The sequence below is a fragment of the Peromyscus californicus genome, unplaced genomic scaffold (genome assembly GCF_007827085.1).
Source record: "Peromyscus californicus insignis strain IS unplaced genomic scaffold, ASM782708v3 Scaffold_4__1_contigs__length_199733344, whole genome shotgun sequence".
Taxonomy (NCBI): domain Eukaryota; kingdom Metazoa; phylum Chordata; class Mammalia; order Rodentia; family Cricetidae; genus Peromyscus; species Peromyscus californicus.
This window is the reverse complement of record NW_026294562.1, coordinates 197,384,974-197,400,879: the sequence shown is the minus strand read 5'-3', so window position 1 is coordinate 197,400,879 and position 15,906 is coordinate 197,384,974. Positions and strand designations below refer to the sequence as shown.

Below are 15,906 nucleotides of genomic sequence, written 5' to 3'. Positions count from 1 at the left end.
CCTGTATGAATTTTCTGATGTGCTCTAAGAGTTGATGACTTAGTAAAAGATTCACCACATTCCTTACATACTCAAGGTGTCTCTCCAGTATGAACTCTGTAATGTGTTCTAAGATTTGAACACTAGATGAAGGATTTATTCCAGTCTTTATATTTGTAAAGATTCTCTCTAGTATGAATTTTCAGATGTACTGTAGACAGAATTCTAAACAGTCTTAGTCAATAAGAAACACAGAGCCAAATACAGAGAAAAACAGCCAAAGAGATCAGAGAGTCAAGACTACCGTATCTTATCACCTCACCACTGTTGCTTCCCCAGAGAGAGAGAGAGCTTCTAAAGTCTGACTTGTCTTCTTATTGCCTTTCTGTTCTGCCTTCTCATTGGTTCAAAACCCAACCACACGACTTCCTTGTCACTACCTGTCTATACAGATCTCCAGGTCTCTATGGTTGGTACTGGAATTAAAGGTTCATGTCACCACACTTGGCTGTGTCCTTGGCCAGACCTTGACAGAGACTCTGCCTTCCATGTGATTGGATTAAGGGCATGGGCTACTACCACCTGACTGCTGACCCTGGCTCTCTATGACCTCTGATCTTCAGACAAACTTTGTTTATTAACATACAAATAAAATCACATTTCAGCACAAATATTGTGAGACCAAAATGAGCCATCTTAGAAATAAGACCAAAATGCTTTCACCCAAAAACTAAGGCCTAAGATTTCTCCTTCTAGGAATAGGCCAATAGTTACTGAAACAAGAACCAGATTCCAGAAACCAGGAAGTGTAAAAGTACAGAGTCACAAGGTAGTCACAAGGTAATGACTGCCGGACTAAAGAATGTTCCAACCCTGGTTTCCAGGGTAACTGACCATAAAAATGCCCCCACCTGAGGGCAGCCAATGAGAAATAGTTGTGGGCAACCACTCCCTTAGAAGATTAAGCCAGTATTTCTAGAAAGCCCCTAGAAGCGAGCCAATCAGAATTGTACCCATACTAGCACCCCTAAATGATGTAACCTTGTGATTTTTCCCTTTAAAAACTGAGCTTGCAGATAGGTGGACATGGCAGATCCCAGACCCAGGGTACTACTTTCTTGGGTGGGCACCCCAAGAACTCAGACTCTGGTCCAGTTGATGCAAACAGCAAGAGGTTTATTGATGCGGCTGTACAATCGGGCTCCTCTCCTCCCAAAGAGCAAGAGTCGCGCCTTACTGCAGTCACATAGGTACTTTTAAAGGAAAAAACCCACAAAAGCCATAAGATTACAATTCCCATGCAATTTTGTTCTGATTGGTTTATGTCTAGGGGCTAATTTCACAAGTTCATGGCCTAATCACAGGGTAGGTACAATCATGTCCATATACACATCAGAACCTCAAGGGGGGGATATCAGGGCAGGAGTGAAAGTTAGACAAAGGTTACAGTGGTCTTTCCTGGAACACGTGCAATTATCCCAGTCATGGTTGAGCAACATATCTTAACAGAAATTTCCATACATTGTGGTGATTGAGCAATGGCTGAGTCAGTCTGCCCTCCTGGGGCTTGGGGGGTGTAAGCCTGAAGGGTTAGGGTCTTTCAGACACTTCCTCCAGCCTCCACTGTGTTGGATGTATTGGATGAAGTCCCTGTCTAGGCTTGTATTGCTTTTGGGTATCCAGAATTAAACCTTGATTTTGCATTCCAGCATGCTCATCTTTGGTGGTCTCTCTGGGGGTCACGATCTGGGCACAACAATGTAATATCACCATAACGTACTCTAAGATATGAACTTCTAGTAAAAGGTTTGCCAAATTCCTTATACAAGTAAAGTATCTCTTAGATGAACTCTTTAATGTTTTCTCAGGTTTGAATACTATTAAAGATTATGTCATAGACTTTGTATTTGTAAATCTTCTTTCCAGTATGAATTTTCTGATGTTCTCTGAGACATGAGCACAAAAAAAATTGTCACATTCTTAACCTCTGTAAGGTTTCTTTCCAAAATGAATTTTCTGATATGTTCTTAGAGATGAGGTCATAGTAAAGGACTTGTTACATACTTCACATTTGTAAGGCTTTTCAAAAGCATGGATTCTATAATGTGTTTTAAGAGTGATAATACAAAAAAGTAAAAAAAAAAGTACGTACCACATTCTTTGTTTTTCTACAATTTCTCTCAAAAATTAATTTTCTTTTTTTTCTTCTTCTTCTTTTTTGTTTTCTTTGAGACAAGGTTTCTCTGTGAAACAGTCCTGCTGTCCTGGAACTCACTCTATAGACAAGACTGGCCTCTAATTCAGAGATCTACCTGCCTTTCTCCAGGGAGTGCTGAGATTAAAGGTGTGGTCCATCACTGCATGGTGAGAATGAATTTTCGGATGCCTTCCAAATGATAAATAGTGGCTACAGGATCTGTCATAATCATTGAATTTGTAAAGCTACTCTCCAGCATGCCTTTCATTTGTATGCATATTCTCATGGCTGTGGTAGTGCTACCACCTATTCACCATGTCCGGGGCTGAAGTTTAGAAACAGAGACAAGACAATGGGTCATTTGTCTCAGCAGAATGCCAAATGCCTAATGCTGTTTATTGAAGGAGGGAGGAGGCCTTAAATACAGGCTTACAGCACAGTGGGAGAACCTGGAGGGCAGAAGTTTGCTACAGATGTTTTACATTCTTTCATCCTAGCTGCTTACACCAAATGCAGGATACACAAACAAGGAACCTCCAGTAAACTGTTTTAGGAGAAGGAAACTGGCAGTGAATCTACATAGGGAGGACATCTGATCAAGGTCAGCAAGCAAGGCAACAGCTACCAAAGGAACCAGGGTCAGGGCCCAACAGCTATGAAGTGATGATAATAAGGAAATGACATTCAACATTCTTTGCATTTGTAAGGTTTCTCCCCAGTATGAAGTCTTTGATGTGTTTTAAGGCTTGAGCACCTAGTAAAGGGTTTGTCACAAACATTGCTTTTGTAGAATTTCTCTCTAGGATGAATTATCTTATGATTTATAAGAGTTGACTTTAGAGAAAAGCATTTGTCACAAACATTGCACTTGTAGGGTTTCTCTCCAGTATTAATTCTGTGATGCTTATGAAATGTTGATAAATGAGGAAATGATATTGCACATTCTTTGCATATGTAAGGTTTTTCTCCAGTATGAAGTCTTTGTTGTGTTTTAAAAATTGAGCACTGATTAAAGGAATTATCATAAAGGTTATATATGTAGGGATTCTCTCCAGTATACATTCTCTGATGCCTATGAAATGTTGATAAGTGAGGAAATGACATTCCTCATTCTGTGCATTTGTAAGGTTTCTCCCCAGTATGAAGTCTTCGATGTTTTTAATTTGATTACTTTTTTTTTGTTTTTATGAGATAGGGTTTCTCTGTAGCTTTGAAGCCTGTCCTGGAACTCACTTTGTAGACCAGGCTGTCCTCAAACTCACAGAGATCTGACTGGCTCTGCCTCTGAGTTCTGGGGTTTAAGGTGTGTGTCACCACCACCAGCTTCAATTTAATTACTGATAAAAGGATTTGTCACCTATATTGCACTTGTAGTGTTTCTTCCCAGAGTAAATTTTCTGATGCCTATGAAATGTTGATAACTAAGGAAAGGACATTTTACATTGTTCGCATTTGTAAGGTTTTTCCACTGTATGGAGTCTTTGATGTGTTTTAAGGTTTGAGCACTGATTAAAGGACTTGTCACAAATGTTGCACTTGTAGGGTTTCTCTCCAGTATGAATTCTCTGATGCCTTGTAAGAGTTGACTTTTGAGTAAAGGACTTGTCACATTCCTTACATTTGTAAGGCTTCTCTCCAGTATGCATTTTCTGATGGCTATGAAGTGATGATAACTGAGGAAATGACTTTCCACATTCTATGCATTTGTAAGGTTTTTCCACAGTATGGAGTCTTTGATGTGTTTTAAGGTTTGAGCACTGATTAAAGGACTTGTCACAAATGTTGCACTTGTAGGATTTCTCTCCAGTATGAATTCTCTGATTCCCATGAAATGCTGATAAATGAGGGAATGACTTTCCACACTCTTTGCATTTGTAAGATTTCTCCACTGTATGGAGCCTTTGATGTGTTTTAAGTTGTGAGCATCGATTAAAGGACTTGTCACAAATGTTGCACTTGTAGGGTTTCTCTCCAGTATGAATTCTCTGATGCCTTGTAAGAGTTGACTTTTGAGTAAAGGATTTGTCACATTCCTTACATTTGTATGGCTTCTCTCCAGTATGACTTCTCTGATGGCTATGAAGTGATGATACCTGAGGAAATGACTTTCCACATTGTTCACATTTGTAAGGTTTTTCCCCAGTATGGATTCTTTGATGTGTTTTAAGATTTGAGCACTGGCCAAAGGATTTGTGACAAATGTTGCACTTGTAGGGTTTCTTTCCACTGTGAATTCTCTGATGAATTATAAGATTTGACTTCACAGAAAAGGACTTGTCACATTCCTTACATTTGTAAGGCTTCTCTCCAGTATGCATTTTCTGATGGTTTTTAAGGACTATCAACAGGCGAAATGACTTTTCACAATCTTTGCATTTGTAAGGTTTCTCCCCAGTATGAAGTCTTTGATGTGCTTTAAGACTTGCACTCTGGTTATAGGATTTGTCACAAATGTTGCACTTGTAGGGTTTCTTTTCGTTATAAATTCTCTGATGTATGGTTAGGCTTGGGGAGGTACTGTAGCATTTTCTGCATTTTGTACATAAATGTGGATTCTCTCCAATGTAGATTAGTTGTTTTATAAGAGTGTATGTAGAGCTGAAATGGTCATCATATTCTCCCTGCCTGTGCTCTTTCTTAGCAAAGTAGAATCTCTGATCTTGAAAAATTTTGGAGAACAAATTTAAATATTTCTTACAATCCTTAGATTTGCAAGGTTCTTCTCCAGTGTGCATGCTTTGATGTCCATCTGTAAGTAAAGAGAAGTCGATCAGCAACTATTTAGACTAAAGTTCTCAGTAGTCAACCTTATTCTTTCATGGTACTTATATAGATTCTCACAGAAATGAAGTGATAGCCTTCAGGTAAGATGAAACAAATACTAGTGGAATCAGTAATTAACCTTGTGATAGAGCTCACTAGGCTATTGTATTTAGAACACATTTTTCTATTTTTAAATATTTATTTCTTCACATATTGATGAAAAAAAGTTTAATCTAATCCAAGACAGAAAGTATTTGTAATTCCTAATGAACAGCAATGAAGAATACTGTTGAAAATTCCCTTTAAGGTGAAAGTCTTACTCAAAGAGTAAGAGTATATTCACATCACAGAGTATATTCTCTTTTCTAGAAAACAGAGTGTATTCTCCAAAAGTAATGAATGCAGAGACAGTATTCTGTCAGACTTCAGAGGCTCAGATCATGTAAGGCAGGGCTGTCATGGACAGTTATTGCTGTTTTCTAACCTCCATTGGCTGAGGTCCCCACACTGCTATGCTTCTTAACTTTCCTCAGTTCACTCTGTACAACAAATCCTGAGATTAGTTCCCAGAAGGATGTCTGCATATTGTCCACTGGGGTGAAAATGAAGGATGTAATATAAAGACAAACATGCAAGTAAGGAAATTATGTAATATACCTTCTTCATGGATTAATTTTAGATGCAAACTTTGCAAAAGTATTCCAATTTGATGTCAACATAATCAAATAAAATTGCAATTTGTACTAGTATTAAGCCATCATAATTCAGATGCAATAAAGTACAATATCTTCCAGCAGTTACTACAGGCAGCATGCATCCTGGGATCACGAAACTATACTAACTTAAAATATCAGAAATCCTTCCAGGTGGAATTAAAAATATAGCCCTTGATTTCTCCTTCACTTGTGGATGTCACTGTTGTCCTGCTCATTCACTAGCCCACCCTACTTGTAGTTACTCTCTCCTCTCCACATTCCAGGGCAATCTCATTTTCTCCAGACAGGTGACCAGGCCTACTTTGCATATAGTCCATGTGTTGTGTGAGGTAGCACATGATCCATGGCAGAATATTTAGAAAGAATACAGACATCTAACATAGTACTGTGCTCAGTACATAAAGAGAACACAAAGTAGGGGAATATAGGAATGTTTCCCAATTGCTATTTCCTATAAATATTCTAAACATATTTAGAGAGAATTTTCAGTTTGCATACCTTGAGTTTTTCTTAGAATTAAAATGATATCAAATGAATTTATGGACATGGAGCTTAAATTTGGGATGGAAATAGCCCCAAATCCTTTGACCTACCATCTGTTCTGTCTATAAAATATGCTAGGGCAATGATGGAACAGAAATGGAGGGAGTAGTCAACAAATGTCTGATTTTAATTATGGCCCAATCTACAACATGTAACCCTAGCCAACATTGCTTGGGTAACCAAGGACCAAAGACTAGTTAGATGAGAAAACAATGGCAAATCCAAAAACTACTGGTGTACAAAGAAAAAAAAGTAACAATAGAATGACTACTAATTATATTCTACTATACTCATAGATTAAGGTCATATCCAGTCATTATCTGAGAAGCTTCCTCCTGTGGCATATGGGAAAAATGCAGAGACCCACAGCAGTATATGGAGAGAGTCTACATGGGATACCTCCAACAAATCCCTCTCTTCATAGCTAAGAGAACTATGCAGAAGAGGAAGTGAAGGGAGTATAATATCCTGAGGGGACTGAGGACAACAGAAGAACAAGGATTTCTGAAAAAAAAACTAGCCAAGTGCAAGTAAATCCACAGAGACTGAAGCAGCAGGCATAGAGCATACATGTGTCTGCACCAGGTCCTCGGCATAAATATTATAGCTTTAACCTTAGTATTATTATGGAATTCCTCAGTGAGATCAAATGGGTCTCTGATACCATGCCTCTTCCTAGGAGACTTTCCCATCTGTGGAGTTACCTTGTGTAACTTCAATATGATGGTTTTGCTTCATCTTATATTTTATTTTGCCGTGCTTGGTTGTCATCTCTTAGAAGGCTGCTCTTTTGTAGTGAGAGGAAGCAATGGAGTGGATATTGAGGCAAAGAGTTATGGGGAAGAACTGGAAGGAGTATAGGGAGGGGGGAAAGTATAATCAGAATATACTGTATGAGAAAGGTATCTCTTGCAATAAAAAACAATGAAAAAGATTTGGGTGCAAATATTATATACAACTATGTTTCTGAATGTATCATGGAACCAAATGAGTTGTGCATGACATTTCTAAAATAAAAAAGAGAAAAGGAAAAAAATTAAATATTATGAAAAAGTTCTTTCCTATTACCAATGTTCCTATAGTCCCTTCTTGTTTCCAAGACAGCTTAACACAGAGTTTACAGTCTGTAAAGTCGGTACATATGTAAGATAAATTAGGATTCTACAAGCAAAATGTTCTCACCCACAATGACCAGGTTCCTGTAATTCTCCAACATCACTTCAATGTACAAAGTCCTCTGAGCAGAGTCCAAGCATTCCCACTCCTCCTGGGAGAAGTCCACAGCTACATCCTGGAATGTCAACAGATCCTGAAACAAAAAAGTACAGTTCGATCATGTGATACCAGACAGAGTGCTTTCTTGGATAAAAGGAGACTTGAAGAAATTAGGGATGTATAATTACAATGAAATATGTGTAATAGCAAAAATATAAAATCACATGTGAGGCTCCAGATCTTCTTTTCCAAATGTCAACACTAACTGTATAAAATTACATTGAGGTGTATAGGCTTTGTGTATGGATAATTTCAATATCTGAATTTTGTCTTGTGTGCTTGTAATATTTTTATAACAAAGTTAAAAAATATCAGAAGAAAATTAAAGGCTTCCAATGTCTCAAAATACAACATTTCTAGAAAAAATAGTGGACATGATCACTGACCTGGGACATGTTTATTGCGGAATCAGCCATTTCTTTCTGTTCTCTTCTTTGAGTTTCTCTTTCACGAATGCTGAATAGATGGCTTGCTGTACTTTCATTAAGGATTTAAAAGGAAAATACAAATATCAATACTGAAAGCTATTAAAGAAAAATGTCAAATCACATGAAAAGACCTAAGAAACAGAATACTCCCAGTTGTGTGGTAAAAGATTCCAAAGACAGTCAACATGTAAATACATTTAAAGCCTGGAGGGAAAATTGTCATCAACTACATTGTTGCAACAAAATATAGTCTCAGCCGGGCGGTGTTGTCCAAAGCGAGTTCCAGGAAAGGCGCAAAGCTACACAGAGAAACCCTGTCTCAAAAAAAAAATAGTCTCTAAAATTAATGGAGACAAAAGTGCTTTTCAAGATAGGCAAGAATTAACACAATTCATTTCAATAAAGTGGGACAGCAGATAATAAATTAGAGGAAAAATATACAGAGGTCAATCAGAGGAATTATCCATAAGAACATGTGAAGAATTGATAAGCAGATGAGAAATGGGAAGTAGTCATCCATGGGCAAGATAGCTAACCACCAACTCTTACATTAAGTAAATAGTACTCTCAATAATCCAGCCAGTACCTGCTGTGGAAAATTCTTTTGTACACTGTGAAAATTTGTCCCTGTGATTGGTTTAATATGGAAACTGATAGGTGGTAACTAGACAGGATAAGGCTAGGTGAAAACATCAAACTGAGGATGCTGAGAAAGAGAAGTGCAGAGTTAGGAGAGTTGCCAGCCAGAGGAAGGATGAGTCAGACACACACAATTTGATAGAGGTAAAGGCCATGAGCCTTGGGGTAGTACATGAATTAATAGAAATGGGTTAACTTATAAGAGCTAGTTGGTAATAAGCATGAGCTATTTTCTGGGCATTTGTAATTAATATAAGCCTCTGGGTGATTATTTTAGAGTAGCCGAGGGACAGGGAAATGTCCACTTACAAGCAACACTAAAGTCTTAACCATAGGAAATAAAAACCTATAAACAAAAATTCTAGCAACTCTGGAAATCAACACAGAGAATTTTAAATCAAATATACAAATCCTCAAGTTAAACAAATTTAGCCCATGGACAAGCTGTACCACTCATTGGCATATGTTCAAAACAACTTGATACTCTACTCATAGATACTTGTTCAACCATGGTCATTGCTGTTCTATTCATAATAGCTTTGAAAGGCAAACAATCTAAATGTCCTTCAACTGACAAATGGATAGTGAAAATACAGTACAAATATACTATAAAATACTATTCAGCTGTGTAGAAAATTGATCTTCAGATCTGAGTACACAAACTGCAGCAACCAGAAAAGTAAAAAGAGACCACAGTGAGATATAGGGGAGTAATAGAGGAATTGTGGAGGGGCCCCAAAACAGCTTGACCACACAGCTATCATGACAGGCTTAGGGGCCCAGACACAGCTTCTGTGACAGGCTTACTGGTAGGCAACACCCAAGTCCAGGAAAAGCCTCCCAAGGATCCACCCAGGGATGAGGAAGTACGTGACATCTCAAACATTCCAACCATTAGATAAGGTGGCTGGCTAGATGTCCCTGTGTCTAGCACACATCTATTTTTGTTTCACACATACCCCTAGATAAATGTCAGCCAATCAGGGTCCTGGACCCTGGAAATTCCCTCACCCCAACCTCTGCTATGATAAAAATCCCACCCTGCCTGAGCTCAGGGCTCTCGGTTTTCACCTGCTATGTCAGACATACAGAGAGGCCAAGTTCAGAGCTTGAAGATAATAAAGGCTCTTTGCTTTTACATGCATGATTCTGTCTCTGTGGTGGTGTTTCGGGGTCTCTGTGATCTGATCATGACATTTGGTGGCTCATCCAGGATCCCCTAAGCCCACCAGGACCACTGGCCCATAGAGCCTGAAGAGCTGGCTGGTATGTTTTCTTTGTGTCTGCGTTTACCTGTGTCTAGTTTTGTGTTTTCTGTATTTACTTTTGTTTTTTTTTTGTTTGGATATCCTTTTGTAAGTGGGATTTTAGAATATCCTTTTGTAAGTGGGCCGTTGGGCCATTTGGATATCCTTTTGTAAGTGCCCAAAATTTGTAAGAACCTGCATGTATATGAATTTGATTTGTGTAGACGACATGGGTCACGGTCATGGGACTGGCATGAGGCTGGCATCTTTTTGGATTTGGTTTTGTCTCCAGATAACAGGAGAGCTGTTTTTCTGTCTTATGTGCTCTAAAAAGTTTTGTTTGCCTTCCTGTTGGAATGTTCTACCTATATGAATGTGTGACTTATGAGAAATGGGGCCACATATATGTGTGTTTTATGCCTGGGCTTGTATGTGTGTTATGACTCCTAATGGAAGCTGTGCATGGACAGCTTTTGGGGCCAGATGGCCAGCATAAGGGATGGAGGGTCCCTTTGTTGAGCTGGGACAGACTAAGAATGCTCCTGCCTCATTTCCTCCTTTTTCTCTGGGCAGCCGGCCAGCCCAGGCAGCGGGTCATTGTTATAGTGTGGTGTGGCATGAGCAACAGCCATGAGGACTTTGCATGGCCTGGACACACAGCAGGTTCATGGCCAGCCCCTATACAGGGAGCCTCAAGGTAGGGGTTTTGTGGTACAGTGCAGACAGGAGCCAGTGGGGGCCTCAAGGAGCTCAAAGCATGCCTGATCCAGGCAGGGACTTGTGGAGAACAGCCCCTCCAGGGTCACAGTCGAGATGTGGCCTACAGGTCCTAGAGCCCAGTCACTCTCATGTACTTGAGAATCTGGGTTTAACAACAATCTTTTGTTTCCATGCTGTGTGGGTCCTTTTTCCTCTCATGATGATGGGTGGGGCTCCTAAGATCTGCCCTGGGGCTAAAACCTGATCAAGGTTTGGTTCCAAGAGCAGAATGGAATGTCACTGCCTTTGGTTGCTAAGCTACCACAGCTATGTTATAAGGCTAACCAACAGTTTCTTGCTTGTGGTATAGTGCTGATGCAAATTTAGAGTTATTCTTGTAATGGTATATGCATGTATTTCTGTTCTTGTTTAAAATACTGTAGCTTTACAGTATATTCTAAACCACTGAGGGAAATCCCAAGAAAGACTTTGGTAAGAGTTTTCTATGTTAAAAAAAGAAAGAAAGAAATTTGTCTGAAATAAATGTCTGGACAGACTGGGGGTACATGGAAGGTTATGGAAGGTCAGAAAGGGTCTTATGGAAGGTTGTCAAAGGTCAGAGGGAATGTGAACTATGTTCATTGTGGTCTCTTATACCTGCGAATACTGAATTTAAAAGTTACTTCTGGTTGGTTTTCATTTTAAAATTAACTGATAATTCTGCAAACTGTTATGTTAAAAACAGATACATATATGTATCTATATATGTGTATATATATGTATGTATATGGACACATATGTGACTTGGGTTTAACTGTATGTATGAACACAAAGCTAGCTTTAACTGTATGTATGTGTATGTAACTTGGATCCCCAACTGTGCATATGTGTGCAAGTAATTATTGTTAAAAAAAACATGCTTTAAACAGCAACCACGTGGCTTTCCTCCATATTGGCTGGTGACCTCATGGGCAGCCATATGGCTAGCAACCATCTTTTACTAAGGTTATAAAGACCTATTCAGGTTAACAAAAGCTAACTTAGAGATTTACAGCTAAGTACTTATTTCTTTACCAAGTGTTCAACAGCAAGCTTCTAGAGAATTTAAATAGATGACAACATATGTTTAATAAATAAGGTATTGATAAATATTAAAGTTGCATCACAATACTTGCTCCAGCAGCTAAACTTTGTAATTTAAGATTTACTCATGCAATAAGATAATGGTTTTAAAGACATGAAGGGATCATAGGGAACAGCTGAGGTTTCCAAGGTATGGCAGAACAAGCATTCCAAAGAGAGTCTAATTTCTATGGTGGACCTTAGCAGTTTTGCAAATGCCAGTGTCAGGTGATGATCACCAGAAGCACCAGTCATAATGAAATGGAGCAGGCTATGTATATACTGGCAAGGGTAGGGCCAAAGAAAGCATCCAAGCCTCTAAGTAAAAGAACCAAAAGGATTGTGAATGAATCCCAGATATTGAATTTTGGGATTGTTTGCACTATGGAACTTGGTTTTGCTTTATACAGATTTTGGTGATGTCATGTTTTTTCCCTCTTAAAGTAAAAGAAGGTATTTTATTTATTTATTTATTTATTTATTTATTTATTTATTCATTTGTTTTTATTTTTATTTTTTTTTTTGGTTTTTTGAGACAGGGTATCTTTGTGTAGCTTTGCACCTTTCCTGGATCTCACTCTGTAGACCAGGCTGGCCTCTAACTCACAAAGATCCGCCTGGCTCTGCCTCCCGAGTGCTGAGATTAAAGGCGTGCACCACCACTGCCTGGCGGTATCTTATTTTTAATATTGCAGAAAGACAGTTGAGAGATCTTAACCTTTTTAAGGACAGTTTTTAAAATATTTAAATTTTGTAAGGCTATGGGAAATTTTAAGTTTATGAAATGCTCTATATTGTTAATATTTGGACTTAAAATAAAAGGCTAAAAATTAGGGTCACAGCCATAAGCATCAAATACTAACCAGGAACTGGGATGTTCATTTCTTGTGATGCAGCAAGACAGTCTGGCAAAGGGCTTGGAAAAGTCTGATGCTATGAGTCTCGACCCTTTGGGGGTTTAAAAAAACCTTTTCACCGGGGTAGTCTAGGACCACCTGTATGTCAGATGTTTGCATTGAGATTCAACAATGGCAAAGCAGCACTTATGAAATAACGTTGAGGATGTTGAGAGCTAGTGACTTGGAGAATGTTTTTCCTTATCCAGGGTCCATTCAGGCTTCAGAACATTGTCTAGCCTCCTTGTCTTTGCTAAATTTGTTAAGCTTAAGCTATTTGGATAAACTTGAGTCATATAAATGTTTCATATTGATACTAAAAGAGCTTCAACTGAGAGATTTTTTTAAGGTTCATACTTAACAGAGATAAAATTACAAAGTCATTTTCCCAAGGTCAGGCATTTAGATAAAGCTCCCATTTCCTCAGGGGCTTGGAGAAAGTTCTTACTTGCTATAAAGAGAGTCACCTTTCTTATCTCTGGTAAAAGGAACTTATGGCCCTTCCATTAACATATGGCTATTTTGTTTTAGTTTCTTTACTGAACCCATATTTGATACTAGAAAAGCTTTAATTTGCAATCATTGTTTTTAAGGCCACTTATTGTAGACTGCTAGAGAACATAAGAAAATAGTCATCTTATAAATAGTCAAGTTCTTTAATTGAAGTCATGTTAAGTACTGATGTAATTAATTACAGGGATAAGTTTTACTCAGTTCCTTGCATATGTTTTCTGGGTTGAGCTTAAAATAAGTAACTATAAACAAAGTTTGTCTATTCAGATATACCTGGACAGCCCTCATACTTCAGAGATCTATAGAATATGGCATTTAAATGTTGATCTAAAAGCTTATTATAACAGACAGACTTCCAGATCCTAGCAGTGACCCAAGGTCTCCAAAGAAGATTATGTATGAGGCACCACAATGTCTGCCTGGATTACCACAGGGCAAGATGCTCCAATGCCAAACCTGTGCTGTGGGATGTCCTGTATGCTGTAAATATATGTTGCTATGATTGATTGATAAATAAAATGCTGATTGGCCAGTAGCCAGGCAGGAAGGATAGTGTAGGCGGGACAAGGAGGAGGAGAATTCTGGGAGGTGGAAGGCTGAGGCGGGGAGATGCTGCCAGCCACTGCCATGAGGAGCAGGATGTAAAGTACCGGTAAGCCACAAGTCATGGGGCAAGGTATAGATTAATAGAAATGAGTTAATTTAAGATACAAGAACTAGATAGCAAGAAGCCTGAGCCATTAGGCCAAACAGTTTAAATAATATAAGCTTTTGTGTGTTTTTTTTTGAGTCTAAGTGGCTGCCAGCCCAGGTGGGATTGAAGATAACTCCAGCTACATGCCTGCCACCAGGACCTGACCCAGACTGTGGACAAGAAGCAGGACACTGGAATTGATTGCACCCCTTTGCCTTGATAAAGTAAGATCAGTCTTCTGTATCCCTATTCTACAGGAAAAACTCTGCCTTATGGGCCTGATAGTGGAAGAAGATGATGCTATTCCAATACTCATGCCTCCAACACTGTGGAGACCTGGGTATGGACTGTTCCCTGTCATTCATAGAATTGGAAGCTGCTTGGTCTGCACTCAGACATAGTTTATCCTTCTTGGATCTCTAATAGTACTGATGGCTAGACTAGCTATAACTTAGTCAGCTTGGCAGCATCAGACAACCAGATCTATAGCCAGCTTGTTAGCTAATTTTTAAGAGAATGTTCTAAGATATTTTTATAAGTCATAAAAGCTGAAATACTGGGTCAAAAGGAAACTCCCTGGAAGAGGCAAGATGGCCAACTATAATGACCATTGATATACAAGGAAAATAGGTTCAGGGATGTCAATAGATAAATTTATTAACTGAAATGGTTCTGCAATAAGATAAGACACTTGACCTTCTTTGTGCAGAATCAAAGAGGTATTATATAAGATCGTAATCAAAGTTCAGAACTATAGGACCTTAAAAATGTCAATAGATGAATGTGTCACTGCCCTAGAAAAATCTGTTAGCTAATGGTTTGTAGGTCCCAATACCCTTGAACCTCTGGACAGGTAGGACTCATGATTGAGTCCTATAATTGGTACTTGTGAAGGGGGAAATGTGGAGAGGCCCCCAGACAGCTTGACTACAGTCAACACGACAGGCTTAGGGGCCCAGACACAGCTTCTGTGACAGGCTTACTGGCAGGCAACACCCATATTCAGGAAAAGCCTTAAGCTTAACACCACCCGGGGATCCACTCAGGAATGGGGAAGTACCTAACATCCCAAACATTGCAACCATTAGATAAGGTGGTCAGATGTCCTTGAGTCTAACACATACCTATTTTTGTTTTATGATAAAAATCCCACCCTGTCTAGACTCAGGGCTCTCTGTTCTTACCTGCTGTGTCTAACCGACAACAGAAGGACCAAGCTCAGACTTTGAAGATAGTAAAGAGTCTATGCTTTTACATGCATGATTTGGTCTCTGTGGTGGTCTTTCAGGGGTTCCTGGGTATAACAGGAATAACAGGGAACAGTGATGTAAAGGGAGAAATAGAAAAACAGGGAGAGAATTATGGAGAACGTACAGATACAAACACAAAAGAAGGAGGGTAAAATAACACTAAGGATGTCTAAAAAGTCATAAATAATCATACTCTTATTATCTACCATTAATACCTATAACATATAGGTCTGTGTACCCAATTACAGTTAAAATATAAATGAAAAATTTCCCATCTGGGCTGATAATGCTTGTTATAAGAGACAGATTTTCTAACAAAATGACAAACACCAGGTGTTAGAAGCCTGCTTTGGAGTCACAACTATCCTTAAGATTATGGAACCCTTACAAGCTACTGCTGTTGTCCATGCTTGCCTCCTAGAGGTATAAGGTGAGTCCCTATTGTTTAAGTCAAACACTTTCCACATAGATGTTGCAGGAATCCTAAATGGTCTTATAATAAAAAACACAGAGCCAGATATTGGGGTAAATGCTGAAAGATCAGGGAGGCAAAGGAACAAGCTACAGCCACTTCTCACCTCACCAACTAATCTGCCATTCCTGTTTCCATGAATCCTCAGACTGACTGCTTCTGAATCCTCTTCCAAAAGGGCATTGAGTTCCTGTCTCCTCATGCCTTCTATGCCTTTCTCCACCCAGTCATATCATGTCCTGAATCAAACTTCCTAGTTCTGGGATTAAAAGCATGTGACTTCCAAGTACTGGGATTAAAGGTGTGTGCCACCACTGCTTGGCTCTGTTTCTGTTAGACTGGATTAATCCTGTGTAGCACAGTGTGGCCTTGAACTCACATAAATCCAGAGAAATCTCTGCCTCTGCTTCACAAATGCTAGGATTAAAGGTGTGTGCCACCACCGCCTGGCCTCTATGTTTAATCTAGTGACT

At 39.0% G+C, this 15,906-nt stretch overlaps 1 protein-coding gene across 1 annotated transcript; it reads right to left on the bottom strand.

Moving 5' to 3' along the window:
- Nucleotides 1-2,221: 2,221 nt before the first annotated feature.
- LOC128124623 (zinc finger protein 271-like) lies at nt 2,222-12,037 on the bottom strand. The gene has a single exon (XM_052761122.1). It carries the CDS (start codon nt 4,909-4,911, stop codon nt 3,598-3,600), a length of 1,314 nt encoding a protein of 437 aa, XP_052617082.1. The 5' UTR covers nt 4,912-12,037; the 3' UTR covers nt 2,222-3,597.
- Between the last annotated feature and the right edge of the window lie 3,869 nt (nt 12,038-15,906).